Here is an 18487-nt window from a genome sequence, read left to right on the forward strand (position 1 = left end):
TTTTCGCCCTTTCCCAGTGTATGGGACAATGGTAACAGGGTGAAAATGTCTATAAAATCCCCATTCAAGATTTTTTCCCTTGTTTTATTTGATAAATGGGATCCTAGAATGATATCTGTGTCTGAATTGGTAGAATACTTTGAGTCTGGTATCAAGGCACCGTCCCTCCATTCTAACGTCCCCTTGAATCCCTTACGATGGGTGCTGGCTCTCCTCTTATGCACCCACAAAGGAAGACCCATCTGGTCCTCCGCAATCCCCCAATAGTCTTCCATTGGGATCTCACCATCTGAGTCGGACGTACCTGAGTCATCGGAGTCGTCATCCCTAGTTCTCTTACGCTTGTCGGTTTTCTTCTTCGCCTTTCCGCTCCGATGCCGCCCTTCTTCGTCCCGCGACGCCGCTTCGCCACTTCTCGCCGGCCTGGAGTTGTCATCGTCCCCTGATGTATCGGAACACCCAGCTTCCCGTTGCACCACCGGTTGCGCGGGCTGGGCCCCTTGAAGACCTGTAATAGACTGTGAGGACTGCCCGGGCGAGCCTGCTGTTTGAGCCCTGTCCCCCAGACTTTGGGCGTTGGGGGCATTGGAACGCGCCTTCTGCCCCCGTGTCCGTGGGGCCTGGCTCGCATAGCTTCCAAGCTCAGAGCTAGAGCTGGCAAATAAGGAAGCCGAGGTGCCCGGCGACCCGCCCTCTGAAAAACAAGTGTCTAGGATACAATCCTGAGACTCGGCAGGCTCGACCTGCGACCCACGAGGATCATCCTGTGTGGCCTCAGCCGCGGGGGCCAGAGATTTTGCAATGGCCGCCAGCTGTTTGCAAACATCCAGCTGGGTCTTCTGAAGAGTGGAGACCACACGAACCAAGGCCTCCGTCTTGTCCTGAGCTGCAGGACTCTTGGAGGGGGCCGAACCTCGCACACGCTTGGGTGCCATTATCAGATTGCAGCTACACTAAGTTATGTAGTTAGCTTATCACCTGTACTCTGGGTTATTTATTTCCTTTATTATTGTTATTATTATTATTATTATTATTATTATTATTATTATTATTATTTGTAATTTGCTTATTTATTTTATTATTATTTCCCTATTTATCTAAATATTATTAATTATAAATATTTATTTATTTTGCTTATCTATTTATTTGTCTTAAAGGATATATATATATATATATACGGGCCTATAATTGCAAAGTTACCGGTTTATTGCTATTATAGTATATAATTGCTATGCCTCACCACAGTGGGACGCATGAGCTATTTATATAACCAGAAAGTTAGGACCAAAGCAACTCAGCTCAGCAAAACTTTCAGCCTTCCGCTGAACAGATTACCTCTAATGTCCCAGCACTCAGCTAATGCTTGGCAGCGGGTTGGACTGGATGACCCTTGTGGTCTCTTCCAACTCTATGATTCTATGATCCTAAATAGTTGTTTCTAGATACGCCACTGGCCAGCACTCAGCTAATGCTTGGTGGGGGGGTTGGACTGGATGGCCCCTGTGGTCTCCTCCAACTCTATGATTCTAATTACGCGTTGGCTTGTCCCAGCGGGAGGAACAAACGAGTTTAGTTATAAACTGCAAATTAATTCCCCACGTAACCCAGGTCACTATCACTTAATCCTGTAATCAACAGCACAATGTAATTGCAATGACAAATCCACCTTATTACAGTAAAGCAAGGAAAAAAAACCTTGGCAAAGCAAACCCTTTTGCAATTGCAGAATGAAATGTCCCACCATAAAGCTACTTCAAGGCAGGAAACCCGGGTTTATTTTTATTTTATATTATTCACTTATTAATAACTGTGGCGAGTTATTTTTACGTGAAACTGTGACTGTAAGGAAACCTTGGCAATAGAGACACTTAAACAACAGCAAGGAAGAGGCGACGTTTTAAAGCAAAACAAAGCAAACAAAACAACTGACCTACACAAGATGGCGGCCGCCAGCGGACGCACGTGGCCACACACAAAATGGCCGCCTGGTAATGTCCCCGCACAAAATGGCCGCCCGGATAATGATGCCAATCAAAAGACCCACTCAAGATGGCCGACGGGGCCACGTGATCAAAACAACCCTCCCTAAAAGAGCTATTTACGGCAGAGCAAAAAGCAAGGGGGAAGCAATCTAGAATTCTAAGCGGCTGCCGCTAAAATTAAGGCACCCAGTGCAAGGAGTTCGAGAACCGCCGCTGAAAAGGCCGAAAACCCTGTTAAGAACACCACCGGGAAGAGGGGGGATGAAAACGGAGGTCGCTCACCCGGTTCTTGCGTCGCTCCCCTATCCACAGCTGGCTGGCGCTATTCTCCCGCAAGCGCTCGATGGCCGAGATGCTGCTGGGCACTGCTGTGGCCTCGGAAGCGCCGCGGTGGCCTCGGAACCGGCGACAAAAACAGCTGGGGGCGGTAGCAGGACACCACGCTGTGGCGGAGGTGCTGCTAGTACGTTGCCGAGGCACTGGAACCGCCGCGGGAGCCTCGGGATCTCCGGCGAAAAAACAGCTGGTGGGCGGTAGCCAGGAACAGCTGATCAGCGGTATCGCTGCTGGCTTCCGCTGCCTCTAATCGAGCGCCCCGAGAAATACAGCCAAGGATCCGAGGTACAGCGCTAAATAAACGGTGCCCGACTGCTCCTAGCAGGAAGATCCAAAAACAAAAAGGGAACCGCGTTGAAGCTGCAGTGAACTGTTCGCTCCGGCGAACAAAGGAGTAAAGAGGCCGGCTTCCCGCCTGCGGGGAGCTTTAAATCTGCCGGCTCCGCCCCGACCGTTCTAATTGGCTGGTCGGGGATGACGCAGGCGGGAAGCCACCATCGCGTAGGGGCTGAACTCGCAGCCCCTACGCGGTGGTGCAGTCGGTCGGCCCACAACGCCACTTCCGTCGCAGGCGCGGAAGTGGCTTTCTCTGAAGCTGAGGGAGTGTCAAGATGGTTTGTTTCTCCCTTGTACCTTGCACCTCTCTTACCCCTTTCAGAAACAGTCCTGATCTTACAAGAACTCCCTTACATTGCTGATCAGAAAATAAACTTCAGATTGCAGAGCGATAGCAGGTCAAGGTTGCCACAGTTGCGTCTCAACCGGCCTACTTACTGTCTTGTATCTGGTGGCTGGAAACGCGAATGAACTTATCTTTGCAGACCTTATTGTTTTGTTGTTTAGTTGTTTAGTCGTTTAGTCGTGTCTGATTCTTCGTGACCCCATGGACCAGAGCACGCCAGGCACTCCTGTCTTGCACTGCCTCCCGCAGTTTGGTCAAACTCATGTTCGTAGCTTCGAGAACACTGTCCAACCATCTCGTCCTCTGTCGTCCCCTTCTCCTAGTGCCCTCAATCTTTCCCAACATCAGGGTCTTTTCCAAGGATTCTTCTCTTCTCATGAGGTGGCCAAAGTTTTGGAGCCTCAGCTTCACGATCTGTCCTTCCAGTGAGCACTCAGGGCTGATTTCCTTAAGAATGGATAGATTTGATCTTCTTGCAGTCCATGGGACTCTCAAGAGTCTCCTCCAGCACCATAATTCAAAAGCATCAATTCTTCAGCGATCAGCCTTCTTTATGGTCCAGTTCTCACTTCCATACATCACTACTGGGAAAACCATAGCTTTAACTATACGGACCTTTGTCGGCAAGGTGATGTCTCTGCTTTTTAAGATGCTGTCTAGGTTTGTCATTGCTTTTCTCCCAAGAAGCAGGCGTCTTTTAATTTCATGACTGCTGTCACCTTGTTGTTCATTTGCTGTTATTTTCCTTGGGAAAATATGCATGAATGGGGTGGCAGAGGTGGCCTTGAAACTGACTTTCGGTGAACTGCAAGCGCAGTCGAAACAGGGTGGCAAAATGTCCTACTTTACAGCGGATAATCTTCTGTTTGAAGGGGGTCCCCTGTTTGAGGGACTGTCCCACAGCACACAAGCAGAGAAAGTTAGAAAGGTATTTATGCTGCCTGGACACAGCAGACAATGGTGAAAGATATTGCATTTAAAGAACAAAATTAATTTCTAAATCTGCACCTATACAGATAAATTAGCATAGGCACATTTTAAACAAACCCATGTCTCCATAGGTCCTCTTTTTATGTTGAGTGGTGCATCTCCTCTTTCTTACCCTGAGTCAAAGCCATCTATCAGTTTGTGTCAGCACCTCATCTACTACCGGTATTAACTTCTCTACTGGTAGAAATCTATTTTAAGAATATAAGAGCCCTCCTGGATGAGGGTAGTGACTGAGTTGCCCCAGCCACTCTGGGCAGCTTCCAACAAAATATTAAAAACACAGTAAAACATCAACCATTAAAAACTTCCCCGAACAGGGCTGCCTTCAAGATGTCAAATAGTTGTTTGACATAGGATGGGAGGGCATTTCACAGGGTGGGCAACACTACTGAGAAGGCCCTCTGCCTAGTTCCCTGTAGCTTCATGTCTCACAGTGAGGGAACCACCACAAAGGCCCTCAGAACTGGACCTCAGTGTCCAGGCTGCATGATGGAGGTGGAGGTGCTCCTTTAGGTGTACAGGGCCAAGGCTTCAAAAGTCCACACCAACACTTTGAACTGTGCTCAGAATTGGCCTGGCCTGTTCAGCATCCTGCATTCTCACAGTGGCCAACCAGATGCCTGTGGGAAGGCCACAAGCAAGACATGAGCCAAACAGGACTCTCCCATCTCCAATTTCCAGCAACTGGAATTCAGAATCATACTGCTTCTGAAAAATCAGGGCTGATAGCCATTTTGTGCAATGAAGAAAAGAAAGGAAACTGTGAATTATTCTCTGAATGGCTCCGTCTTCTCTGGGTGCTCCTTCCATCTGATGTGCAGCAGATCCTTTTTAAAAAATGGTCCTTTTCGGTGGTCACACTCCAGCAGTGGAATACCTGTTCCAGAGACAAGGGCGTAGCCAGGATCAAAACTAGGGGGGGGGCAAGCCATGATCATTCAGGGGCGGGGCCACAAAGTGGGAACGTGGGCGGGGCTACAGGGCCAGCTGGCCTGACAACATCGTGGTGGCGGCAGCGGCGGCAGCGGCGGCAGCGGCCACCTTGTGCTTCTGGGGCTGGCAACGGCAGCGGCTACCCTGCTTGGCTGGAGAGGACGGGAGGGTCGGGCAGGCAAGAGGGGGTGACAGGGTGGGCGAGGGCAAGGCAAGGCACGGCCGCAGTCACGACGGCTCCGAGTCGTTGCTGCATATCAGCATAATATTTCAACCATGTTGTGGGTTCAAGCCCCACCTTAGGAAAAAATTCCTGCATTGCAGGGGGTTGGACTAGATGACCCTTGTGGTCCGACTACAATTCTATGATTCTATTGATATATTGCCATAGCATATGCATCATTCTGCTTTCTTGAATTGTCCTACTCCTAGGCATAGCAGCCAACTCCTAGAGGCCTAGGTGCCTCCCCCCCCCAATTACTAGTAAATACCGTATTTGAAAGAGTCATCTCCCCCATGTTGATGGGCTTTCTATGTGGGGCTTATCTGCCCCCCCCCCCAGTATTTTATTAAGGATGGAAGAGGGAGGGAAGGAAGGAATAATAGAGAGAGGGATACCTCATATTTGTGGGTGCCTCTGGGTGATGCTGTGAAGCTGGAACTCTGCAGCAAGATGATGGGAGGGTTGGGCAGGGGAGAGGGGGTGGCAGGGCGGGCGAGGGCGAGGGAAGGCACGGCCGCAGTCACGACAGCTCCGAGGCGTTGCTGCATATCAGCATAATATTTCAACCATGTTGTGGGTTCAAGCCCCACCTTGGGGGAAAAATCCTGCATTGCAGGGGGTTGGACTAGATGACCCTTGTGGTCCCTTCCGACTACAATTCTATGATTCCATTGATATATTACCATAGCATATGCATCATTCTGCTTTCTTGAATTGTCCTACTCCTAGGCATAGCAGCCAAATCCTAGAGGCCTAGGTGCCTCCCCCCCCCACATTACTGGTAAATACCGTATTTGAAAGAGTCACCCCCCCATTTTGATGGGCTTTCTATGTGGGGCTTATCTGCCCCCCCCCAGTATTTTATTAAGGATGGAAGAGGGAGGGAAGGAAGGAATAATAGAGAGAGGGATACCTCATATTTGTGGGTGCCTCTGGGTGATGCTGTGAAGCTGGAACTCTGCAGCAAGATGATGGGAGGGTTGGGCAGGGGAGAGGGGGTGGCAGGGCAGGCGAGGGCGAGGCAAGACAGGGCCGCAGTCTCGATGGCTCCGAGGCGTTGCTGCATATCAGCATTATATTTCAACCATGTTGTGGGTTCAAGCCCCACATTGGGGGAAAATTCCTGCATTGCAGGGGGTTGGACTAGATGACCCTTGTAGTCCCTTCCGACTACAATTCCATGATTCTATTGATATATTACCATAGCATATGCATGATTCTGCTTTCTTGAATTGTCCTAGGCATAGCAGCCAACTCCTAGAGGCCTAGGTGCCTCCCCCCCCAAAAAAAAATTACTGGCAAATACTGTATTTTAAAGAGTCATTCCCCCCCCCCATGTTGATGGGCTTTCTATGTGGGGCTTATCTGCCCCCCCCCCCGTATTTTATTGAGGATGGAAGAGGGAGGAAAGGAAGGAATAGAGAGAGGGATAACTCACATTTGTGGGTGCCTCTGGGTGACGCTGTTATGCTAGAACTCTGCAGCAAGAGGAAGATACCGGTACACCTGTACAGGAGCCTTGTAAGCAGCTTTCTCTCTGCTTGATTTACAGCAGGCACGTCCAACAGGTAGATTGTGATCTACCAGTAGATCACTGGATGTCTGTGGTAGATCACTGCTAGATCACTGGCACCCCTAAAAAAGCTCACCCAAAATTTTCCTCCTCCCTAAAAAAAGCTGAACTATGACCTGAAGCCCTAAACAAAAATGGGCCTCCCTCCCTCCTAAAAGAAGCTCAACAAGTTTGACCTAAACCCCCCAAAACAGGGCTTCCCTTCCTTAAAAAAACTCAACAGCTTTGACCTGAACCCCCCAAAAGGGGGTAGATCACTCCCAGTTTTTAACTCTGTGAGTAGATCAGAGTCTCTTGGGAGGTGGCCACCCCTGATTTACAGTATACAGATGCAGGAGGAGGGGCAGACTGGAACACCACTGCTTTTTATAAACATCACTGTGTCTATCAAAGCTACAGCCCCCCCCCCGTCTTATTCACTTCCTTTTAGCCTTGCAGGGCCACCTTAGTCAAATTGAATCCTCTGCAACCTCATTAAATCGCCAATAGAACTGTTAATGCGATCCCTGAATGCCCATTAACAACTCCCACTGAATAACAATAGGGTGAATAGGGTGGACCTTGCCTGAAGGGATATTCTGCTCCATTGTCTTAACTGCTTAAGTACCGGTAGCCACTTTGCTTTATTTATTTGATGTGTTTTTGTTACAGCTGTGTTCCCGCCCCCAGCAAGTGGAGAGCTGCTCTTGCTAAAGCAAAGCCCTTTCCACTTCAGTTTTTGGAGGGGCAAAGTATTGGTTATGGTCTGTAAAATACAATAATTTTTTGCTTCTGGGGGGGGGCAGCTGCCCCCTCCTGCCCCCCCTGTCTACACCCATGTCCAGAGAGGCTTACCCAGCATCTACCTTGATGCCATTTTTATTTTCCCAAGTCTCATAATCTGTCTCTTCTTTTTTATATATCTGTATTATGGTTTCTTGATATGCTGTTTTCACAGGTTTTATTGATTTATTGTATGCCGTTTTAATTTGCTTCTTACTTTGTTGCAAGCTGCCCTGATAATATGGTTTTTAGGGCAGGCAACATGCAAATATTATGATCAGATAAATAGGTTGTGTATGTGCATTTTCACAGATTGTTAAAACAGACCAGTCTGGCAGTGACTGCATCTTTTGTTTCCCAAATTCCCATTTGCCTTTCTGGAATCCACTGGGCGCTATTACTGATGCAAGCCATGGGGTCCATGAGCCAGTGGCTTGTGGATCTCACAGAAATTGTTTGTGATCTCAGGGGCTTGGATAAGTAACACAGAGTCCACACATGGCTGAAATGCGTAAGCACACAGCGTGCATTGTGTCACAGAAGATGTTGGGAAGATTCCTGAAACAAGCATCTCCTTGGCCTTTTGTGAATAGGTTGCTGAGTTGTCCCCTGCCTAAATCCACATGTGTGTAGAATAATAGGCTACTTTTCTCTACTCTTGAAAGCTTTGTGTGTCTTTGTGTGCATGTCACCCGTGAACTTTCTTTCCCACCTGCCTTGCATTCCAAGCTCTCTCATGGTTCCCTTTCATGTTTTATTCAGATACGTTCGGATAAGGACAGCGAGATCCACATAAGATATAGCATCACTGGCGTGGGAGCTGACCAGCCACCTATGGAAGTCTTCAACATTGACCCTGTGTCTGGGAGAATGTACGTGACCCGTCCGATGGATAGAGAAGAAAGGGCATCCTACCACGTAAGTATGCAGCTTCTAGTATCGTGGGGCTTTCAGCCCTCAGATCTTTTCTTCTCTTACCTTCTGGTTGGAGCTGACAATCTCAAAGCACATCTCAATCAGAATTAAGCATAGAATACACAGTTTTGACAGCACCAAAACCAATCCGTCAGCTCCTAACTGGGGGCATGAGGGCAGGGCAACAGTTGTGTTTTAGAAATTATTCGAGGGAAAGGCTGAAAACAAGTGAGCTCCTGGTTTATTTCTACCCTGCCCTCTACCCCACCCACCCACCCACCCCAAAAAATGGTTCTCAGAGCAGCTTTCAAAATCAGTTCCAAGAGAGTCTCTGGCACATGAGGAAAAATGAAAGGGAGGGAGGAGGACAAAACTAGCTTAAGGACCAGTTCTTAACATTACTATGGGTCTGTGCTAGAGCAATCCCTTCCTCATAGGTCAGATCTCCTGACCAGAGCTGGTGATTAAACATCCAGACCAGTGGAACAAGGCAGCTTGTTCTGCAAGATAAATAACCAGAATGACATCTTATGGCAGGAGTGATGAACCTCATTACATCCTCCAGGCCTCCCCATTTGACCTGCCAGACTGTTTTCACCAAACCACAGCCACCTCCCCTAGGGCACCAGGTGTGGGGTAGCTAAAGATGTGCTGGGCCAAAGCAGATTTGTACTTTTCAAGCCGCAGTGATCACCTGATTGTCCAAATGGACAAAAAAAAAGGGATCATTGTGATATGAGGTTATTGTAGCTCCTTACAACCTGTCAAACTTGGCCCATGAGAGGTGGGGGAGATAAGGATCCTGCCTTCTAGCTGGATCCCCTTTGCCACCTCTGTCTTAGAGAAAGATCTGTGGCGATCAGTATTATCTACTAAAATGTCTCATGTAGCAATCATGACACTTGTTGCTTCTTTTTAAACGTTGCATGGCCTCCCATAGGAAGCCCATATGTGCGTATCAGGCTTCTCTAGGTTGCCTGCATGAGATGTCTGGTATCTGAAGTGCTTTGCAGGTTTTTAAAAATTTCCTTAATCATTTATTCATTTATTACATTCACTTTGGAGCCAAGAATTTGATGGCTGCAAATATTTTTAAAAAGAAAGAAAGAAAGAAAGAAAGAAAGAAAATATGCAGAAGGCTTAGGGCGTGCCCAGTTTTTCCACTGACATTTAGAAACATAGGGAACTGCTTTACAGTGGTACCTCGGTTTATGAACACAATTGGTTCCGGAAGTCTGTTCATAAACTGAAGTGAACTTTCCCATTGAAAGTAATGGAAAGTGAATTAATCCGTTCCAGATGGGTCCGCGGCGTTCGTAAACTGGAAATTTGTAAACCGAGGTGTTCATAAACCGAGGTTCCACTGTACACTGAGTCAGAAAACTGGTCCACGTTGCTAAGGATTGTCTATAGCAGGCATGGCCAAACTTGGCCCTCCAGCTGTTTTGGGACTACAACTCCCACCATCCCTAGCTAACAGGACCAGTGGTCAAGGATGATGGGAATTGTAGTCCCAAAACAGCTGGAGGGCCACGTTTCGCCATGCCTGGTCTACAGTGACTGGCAGCAGCAGTACTGGTTTTAGATAGGAGCCATTCCCACACTACCTGAAAATGCCAGGAATTGAACCTGGGACCTTCCTGTGTCCAAGGCAGATGTTCTATAAATCAGCTATTGCAACTTGCATCTGTGTACTTGCATTTTTCAAAAGCTTTTTCCCTTTCCTGTCTTGCACTATACTTCTGTCTTCATCCTTCAGTTCTGCTCTAGTAATCACAAGTTTATCAACCACTGACTCACAAAAACCTTACCAAAAGTTTTGTGCCTCATCCACTTGATACTGGAAACCTGTTACTATTTTCTTGCAAGCCAAAATGTCTTGCCAACATCCTGTCCTGCCCATCTGGCACCCTAAATTCTGTCCAGCCCTCTCCGTCTTCCCATTCCCAACATTCATATGCTTCAACAATCTCAGTACACCAGAGTTCAGGTTATTGTGTTTTCCCTGAAGAAATACAAGAGTCTGAAGAAAATAGTCAGCTTGCTTTCTGGAAATCAGAGCCACCTGGGCAAGGTTTGCTTCTTACACAGGGGCTGTAAGAGAGATCCTCATTATATAGGGATGGGGGATTAATTCAATTCAGTTTGCATTTCAAGGTAAACCTACCTAATTCACATTTTGCAAAGAGAAGCATAGCCGCCCTTTGAAATGTGCTCTTCGCAGTGCAGTTCTCCAGCCACATGTGTAGAAAACACATATATTAGAGAAAACTGTACATACAAATGCATATATTACTGAAAGTAACATATAGACATGCATTGCATTGGGGGAAATTGCTTTGCAAAAATGAGTATATTTAGGCAATATTGCATACAATATTAGGAGCATTTGCACTAAAATCCTGATGAATTTTCGTGGTGGTGGTCCATAGGGAAGGAGGTGGCCTTTCAGATATTTGGGGCCTGAGTCATTCAAGGATTTAAACATTAAACTGAGCACATTGAATTGGGTCTAGAAATGAGCTTGCAGCCAGCCCAGGACCTTTTGAATGCAGGAATTTACTCTACCACTAAGCGATAGCCCTTGCTCAAAATCTATTGCTTCCCACACATGCATGCAAAGACCTGTCTGCATCCTACAAACTGGGTGACCTCCTGTGAATCCCAGAAAATATCTGAAGCCTTTGGCCTCCTGTGCTGGCAATGGGTGGACACAGAGCATAGCCTCTGAGCCAAATGGGTTTCCAAATGAATGCAATCAAGTAACTCTGAAATTGTAAAGATATCTTGCAGTGACTTCATCTTCTTAAAGAGTTCCATGGCAAGCACTGATCCCACCAAGCTGTGTTTGCTTTGTCACACATTTAACTCTGTTGGCATTGCTTGTGGACAGAGGTGGAGGGACGGCTAAACTATATTACCTCTTTAGCTGGAGGGAAGAAGAGATTTCCCCGGGGTTAGAGGGGAATCTAAGGGAAAGTTATTTTATCCTCCTTGAACAAAAGCAATTATTTTCTCCAGTGATCCCGGCGAAATATGAAGCAAAAGGAATATTTGAGACTTGGGCTTTGTGCTGCTTCAGAGATGTCAGTAATGTTTCACTGGTGGCAGACCATTATAACTGGGGGATAATTGGGGAAAATGGTCTCAGAATAATGCCTTTGATGGAGTCATTAGGATTCCAGCATTAGAAACTCACAGTCCAAAAGAAATAACTTTATCTGTCATAATGACGACTTTCGGCGACCTGGGACTACTTTTTAAAAAGCGTTCATTAATAAGTATACTGAGTTAAGACAATGGCTTTCAAGCTTGCTTAGAAATGGCTGCCTCTATCTCGTTATGATATATTCATGGCTAGGGGTGAAAACGTTGAGTTTATAATTCCAAAAAGAACTTCCTTCAATCATAAATCTTGAGTTTAGCTCTCTAGCAATACATTAAAATCATTTAATCATAAGGCTGGGTATGTTTAGCCTGGAAAAGAGACTGAGAGGAGATATGATAGCCATCTTCAACTATCTAAATGGCTGTCACATGGAAGATGGAGCAAGCTTGTTTTCTCCTGCTCCAGAGGGTAGGGCCTGAACCAATGGCTTCAAGTTACAAGGAAGGAGATTCTGACTAAACATCAGAAAGAACTTTCTGACAGTAAAAGCTGTTAACAGTGGGACGGAGTCCCTCAGAAGGCAGTGGACTCTCCTTTCTTAGAGGTTTTTAAGCAGAGGAAGGTGATCTCTCATTGATGCTTTAGTTGAGATTCCTGCATTGCAGGGGGTCCAACTTCTTTGGTGATCCCTTGTAGCCAAGGAAGATTGTCTTCCATGAACACAGTCTTAACAGTGTGTCCCTAGGTGACTATAGAGGCCAATTCTGGATCCACACTTCCTTTCACAGTGGGGACATAGATTTCCAGGTAGGAGTTGATCACGGTGAGGGTTTGTCAAACATGCCTTCCTCTTAGCTTGTTTTCCTTTTCACCCTGAGTTTGTGCTTCCTTAAAGTCCATGACACCTTTGATAAAGGCTGTTCTCCAACTGGAGTGCTTGCAGGCCAGTGTTTTCCAATTGTCAGCGTTTATGCTACATTTTTTTAGATTTGCCTTGAGACAGTCTTTAAACCTCTTTTGTTGACCACCAGCATTACGCTTTCCATTTTTAAGTTCAGAATAGAGTAGTTGCTTTGGAAGATGATAATCAGGCATCTGCACAACATGGCCGATCCAATGAAGTTGATGTTGAACAATCATTGCTTCAACACTGGTGATCTTTGCTTCTTCCAGTACACTGACATTAGTTTGCCTGTCTTCCCAAGCAACGTACAAAATTTTTCAGAGACAGCCTTGATGGAATCTTTCGAGGAGGAGTTGGAGATGGCTTATATAAGTGGTTCATATATCACAAGCGTACAGTAAAGTTGGTAATACAATAGCTTTGTAAACAAGCATTTTGGTTTCCCTGCTATGTCCTAGTCCAGGCACCCCCAAACTTCAGCCCTCCAGATGTTTTGGACTACAATTCCCATCATCCCTGACCACTGGTCCTGTTAGCTAGAGATCATGGGAGTTGTAGGCCAAAACATCTGGAGGGCCACAGTTTGGGGATGCCTGTCCTAGTCCTCAAACACACTGCACTTCAAAGCTGCGCTCACAGAGCTCAGGCTGCCTGCAGATGTCTTCTAAAGGTTGTGTTGTTGTTGTTGTTGTTTAGTCGTTTAGTTGTGTCCGACTCTTCGTGACCCCATGGACCAGAGCACGCCAGGCACTCCTGTCTTCCACCGCCTCCCGCAGTTTGGTCAGACTCATGTTCGTAGCTTCGAGAACACTGTCCAACCATCTTGTCCTCTGACGTCCCCTTCTCCTAGTGTCCTCAATCAGGGTCTTTTCCAAGGATTCTTCTCTTCTCATGAGGTGGCCAAAGTATTGGAGCCTCAGCTTCACGATCTGTCCTTCCAGGGAGCACTCAGGGCTGATTTCCTTAAGAATGGATAGGTTTGATCTTCTTGCAGTCCATGGGACTCTCAAGAGTCTCCTCCAGCACCATAATTCAAAAGCATCAATTCTTCGGCGATCAGCCTTCTTGATGGTCCAGCTCTCACTTCCATACATCACTACTGGGAAAACCATAGCTTTAACTATACGGACCTTTGTCGGCAAGGTGATGTCTCTGCTTTTTAAGATGCTGTCTAGGTTTGTCATTGCTTTTCTCCCAAGAAGCAGGCGTCTTTTAAAGGTTGTATTGTTATTTATCTCCTTGGCTTGGGGGGTCACAGAACTCCATACCCTTCAACATTTCTCCAATTAAAATAGGGATGTTCTGGGATCAAATTAGAAACCAGGACAGCTTCTGTAAACCTGGAACTGTTCCTGGGAAATAGAGACACTTGGAGGGCGTGAAATGCAATGAAGATACCTAGATTAGCAGATTCACATAAACCCTCTTTGAGAACATGCAGAGATCCGCATCCTCCTACTGTTGCCTTTCGGTGTCCAATTTCCAAATCAATTAAACTCAGAATTAGTGTAGATATTAATCAGAGTTCTGTTTAATTCCATCCCTAGTTTTCAACAAATGCTTTCCTTTTAACCTAATTGCACTGCTTCGTGATCACAATTATTATATCATTGTGTGTATTTTTTTTAATTGTCCGTGTTCATCATCCATTTCTCTAATTAACACCAACCTCATTTTTTGTGTGTACCAAGGGGGAATAGAGTAATTTTCGAATTAATTTGGTTGATGTGTAATGGAATTTGCTTGGAATAGAACTGTTGGCAAAATCTTCAATACTTCAATCTTCAATGAATGTTGGAGGGAGATCTCTGGAACCAAAGATACAACACACATTACCAGCTTCTCATGCATTACTGAGAGAGAGAGAGAGAGAGAGAGAGAGAGAGAGAGAGAGAGAGAGAGAGAGAGAGAACTAAAAAAAGATATGGATTTACATAACATTTACATCTACTTGTTTATATGTATAGATAGAAATTTAGGGTGGAATTAAACCAACTTTTACTCAGAGTAGAGCTATTGAAATTAATACAGCTTCATCTTATTCAGTGATTTAATTTAGTGGGTCTACTCTAAATACAGGAAGAACCTTCTAACAGTAAGAGCTGTTTGACAGTGGAATGGACTCTCTCATGAGGTTGTGGACTCTCCTTCCTTGGAGGTTGTAAAGCAGGGATTGGATGGCCATCTGTCATGGATGCTTTAGTTGAGATTCCTGCATTGCAAGGGGTTGGACTAGATGATCCCTGGAGTCCCTTGAGGGTGCCTTCAAGTGCAGTTTTCCAGGCTGAGAGAAATTCCATAATGTCTTCTCTCTCATCACAGTAGTGCAGTGAAGGGAAGAGGACTAGAGACAACCCCCTTAAGTCCAACCAATTATGACTAGACCAAGTTCACCTTCAGTTAGCAAACCTGTGGCTGGGCTGGGCCACTTCTTACTGCATGTAGGGGCTCACATGACTGAATGTTCCTCCATCCAAAGAAACTCCTTCCACGGTAGTAAAACAAGGTTCAGAGGAAAGAGATATTCTAGTAGTCATTTTGTAATCAGTGCTATTTTTCTAGAAAAAGAAGTGCCAGCATGGATGCCTCCATTGTTCTCTTATAATTGCAATGGCACCCACCTGAGCAGTGCCTGAACTGAGTTCCGGTGAGTTCCGACTGAACAAAAGCCCTGAATGTAATGACATCTGAGGAAAAGAGTATCTCCCAGGCCTACCTTGGTCTCAGGATTTGCTTGCTAGGCATAGCTTTCTGTGCCATCATCTCAGGCCACCAGCTCACAAGAGACAGAAACTTTGGGTGGCAGAGCCAAATAATAATAATAATAATAATAATAATAATAATAATAATAACAATAATAATAATAATAATAATAATAATAATAATAATAATTTATTATTTCTACCTCGCCCATCTGGCTGGGTTTCCCCAGCCACTCTGGCCGGCTTCCAACCGAATATTAAAAACAATACAGCATCAAACATTAAAAACTTCCCTAAACAGGGCTGCCTTCAGTTGTCTTCTAAAAGTAAAACAGTTGCTTATTTCCTTGACATCTGCTGGGAGGGCGTTCCACAGGGCGGGTGCCACTACCAAGAAGGCCCCTTTGCCTGGTTCCCTGTAGCTTTGCTTCTCGCAATGAGGGAACCGCCAGAAGGCCCTCGGTGCTGGATCTCAGTGTCCGGGCTGAATGATAGGGGTGGAGACGCTCCTTCAGGTATACAGGACGCTCCTTCAGGTAAAGCCCTCCCAGTGGAGACCCCACAGCCAGGCTCACTCTCTGGACTTCTTTCACTATAAGCCGAAACTTTCCTCTTTCAACAGGATTTTACTGTTTCAGATTTTGCTGCTGCTGCTGCTGCAGCCGCCATCTTTTGTATTTCTATTTTAGACTGCTGCTCCACAGAGCTTTCTGATGTTTGTGTGTGTTCTGTATGGGTGTTCTGTGAAGCTCTTCTGTGAGCTCTGCAAGCCAAAGAGTGAGGTATAAATAACTGTCTAGAAATAACTCAGAGTAATTCAAAAAGACACAAGCTACGGTCAAACTGCCCGAAATGAGAATGATACTCAAGAGCTTTGGACAAAGCCAGCCAAAGCAGGAAGAACTGTAAGAATGTTGCTTCTGCCATGCATCTAGATAGACAGACAGACAGACAGACAGACAGACAGACAGACAGACAGAGAGAGACAGACAGACAGACAGACAGACAGACAGACAGATTATAGATAGATAGATAGATAGATAGATAGATAGATAGATAGATAGATAGATAGATAGATTTTTGTTGTTTAGTCATTTAGTCGTTTCCGAATCTTCATGACCCCATGGACCAGAGCATGCCAGGCACTCCTGTCTTCCACTGCCTCCTGCAGTTCGGTCAAACTCATGTTCATGGTTTCAAGAACACTGTGCAACCATCTCTTCCTCTATCACCCCCTTCTCCTTGTGCCCTCCATCTTTCCCAACATCAGGGTCTTTTCCAGGGAGTTTTCTCTTGTGTAGCAATGCCCTCCGATCAGTGTAATAATGACACGTGACACAGAATTTAAAGGTTAATTGGGTGGTTCAGGCCACAACTTTATTAAATATGCATGTTGAGCGGAATTGGCTTAGGCGTTGGAACCTATCAGACTAAATCCGACTCCACCCCGTGTGTTGAAGTCCGTGAGAAGTTAACCACCAGTAAGGAACCCGGCGATGCAGATCAACCGGAACTCCTTCTGTGGCCACCGTACGGGGCGTGCCTTACGGCCCTGGCGACTCCAGGCTCTGGACCAAGCCTCGCCCCCGGAATCCTTTAACGGAATTACTTCTCCAAATTTGAGCAGGTGATGACGCAATCTGCCCCTCCTCCATCTTATTGTTATGCAAATTTCCAACGCCTAACCGCCTAACCTAAGTTGTGACGACATGCTACGAGGTAGGCGAAAAACCCATCATGGCTAGCCCAGTATGGGAAAAGTCCTACCCGGTCCACTGACTAACCAGGCAACCGACCAGGTCCGCAGCAGCGCCCCCTATTCTCTTTTTAAGGGGCGGGTGGGCGGGTGCTTCTGTTCGCTCCGGCGAACTGGGAGAAAGAGAGCGAGCTCCGGCCGTGCGGTGGGGTTTAAACGCTGCGGCCCCGCCCCCTCATCCCTATTGGACAAGGGCGTGGGTGACGCAGGCGGGAACTTCCATTGCGTAGGGGCTGACACTGCAGCCCCCACGCAATGGGCTCGTCGGGCTGCCCACAACTCCACCTCCGGCAAAGGCACGGAAGTGGTTTTCTCATGAGGTGGCCAAAGTATTGGAGCCTCAGCTGACAAGTTGATAGCCTTTGGACTTCATTAAGTCTCCAGGCCTTCATCTTTTAATTAAGAGTAGCCTGGCAAGATCAGACCAATGGTCGATCTAGACAAATACGTCATTTTCAACAGTGGCCTGTTGTATTTATTTGCAAGTCCACCTCATAACAGAAAAATAGCCAGGTAGTGAATTCTCCATAGCACAAAATCCCAGCTTTTGCACACCAAGCGTACATAGTCTGCAGTCATTATGAATAATGCATTTTTGAGCAATTTTTCTGCCTCTAGTCTCTCTGTGATTTTTTCTGTCTTCAGTAACTCAAGGAAGCCCACAAGCAGGGTGTAGATTCCATGTGCATGTGTTAGAAACATTGGGAGTTGCCTTAGACAGAGTTAGACCACTGGCCCATCTAGCTCAGTGCACTGACTGGGTTTCACCAGGGTTTCAGGCAGGGGGCATTCCCAGCCCTAGCTGGTGATGTCAGGATTTGGCCGTGAGACCACCTGCATGCAGACCAGATCCTCTGGTCTGCCACTAAGCTGTCTCCCTTCCCCCTAAGTTCCAATATTGTCCGCTGCCTCCATTCGGACCCTCCAAATGTCCCTATTTTCCAGGGACAGTCCCGGATTTACAGCCTCAGTTTCTGATTTGATCCCAGAATGTCCTGCTTTTCCTTAAAGGTAAAGGTAAAGGGATCCCTGACCATTAGTCCAGTCGTGACTGACTCTGGGGTTGCGGTGCTCATCTCACGTTATTGGCCGAGGGAGCCGGTGTACAGCTTCCAGGTCATGTGGCCAGCATGACAAAGCCACTTCTGGTGAATCAGAGCAGTGCACAGAAACGCCTGTTACCTTCCCGCCGGAGTGGTACCTATTTATCTACTTGCACTTTGACGTGCTTTTGAACTGCTAGGTTGGCAGGAGCAGGGACGGAGCAATGGGAGCTCACCCCGTTGCGGGGATTCGAACCGCTGACCTTCTGATCAGCAAGCCCTAGGCTCTGTGGTTTAGACCACAGCGCCATACACTTTTCCTTAGGACTTCCCTATTTTCATTGGAGAAATGTTGGAGGGTATGTCCATTGCCCCAACAAGACAAATCAGGCCGGTGGTGGCAGTAAAATTAGGTGCATAGCGGAGATTGTTGCAACTGAGCCCCATGTAGCTTGAGCTTCAAAAGTAGCCTGCAATGTGCTATGGAGGTCTGTGGTTCAGAGAGACAATGTGGTTCAGCCATCCTGCTACCTGCTCTAATGGATCCATGTGCAGCCGTTCCCATGTGGCAAACTAC

The 18487-nt window shown here is 46.6% G+C and overlaps 1 protein-coding gene across 2 annotated transcripts in view; it reads left to right on the top strand.

Moving 5' to 3' along the window:
• CDH4 (cadherin 4) overlaps window positions 1-18487 on the top strand; it is a 756000-nt gene that overhangs the window by 569920 nt on the left and 167593 nt on the right. For both annotated transcript variants that reach the window (XM_035121942.2, XM_060277334.1), the window contains exon 5: window positions 8244-8399. In XM_035121942.2, coding sequence (XP_034977833.1) covers window positions 8244-8399 — 156 coding nt within the window. The remainder of the gene's footprint in view (window positions 1-8243; window positions 8400-18487) is intronic.

This window comes from Zootoca vivipara, chromosome 7 (genome assembly GCF_963506605.1).
Source record: "Zootoca vivipara chromosome 7, rZooViv1.1, whole genome shotgun sequence".
Classification (NCBI taxonomy): Eukaryota; Metazoa; Chordata; class Lepidosauria; order Squamata; family Lacertidae; genus Zootoca; species Zootoca vivipara.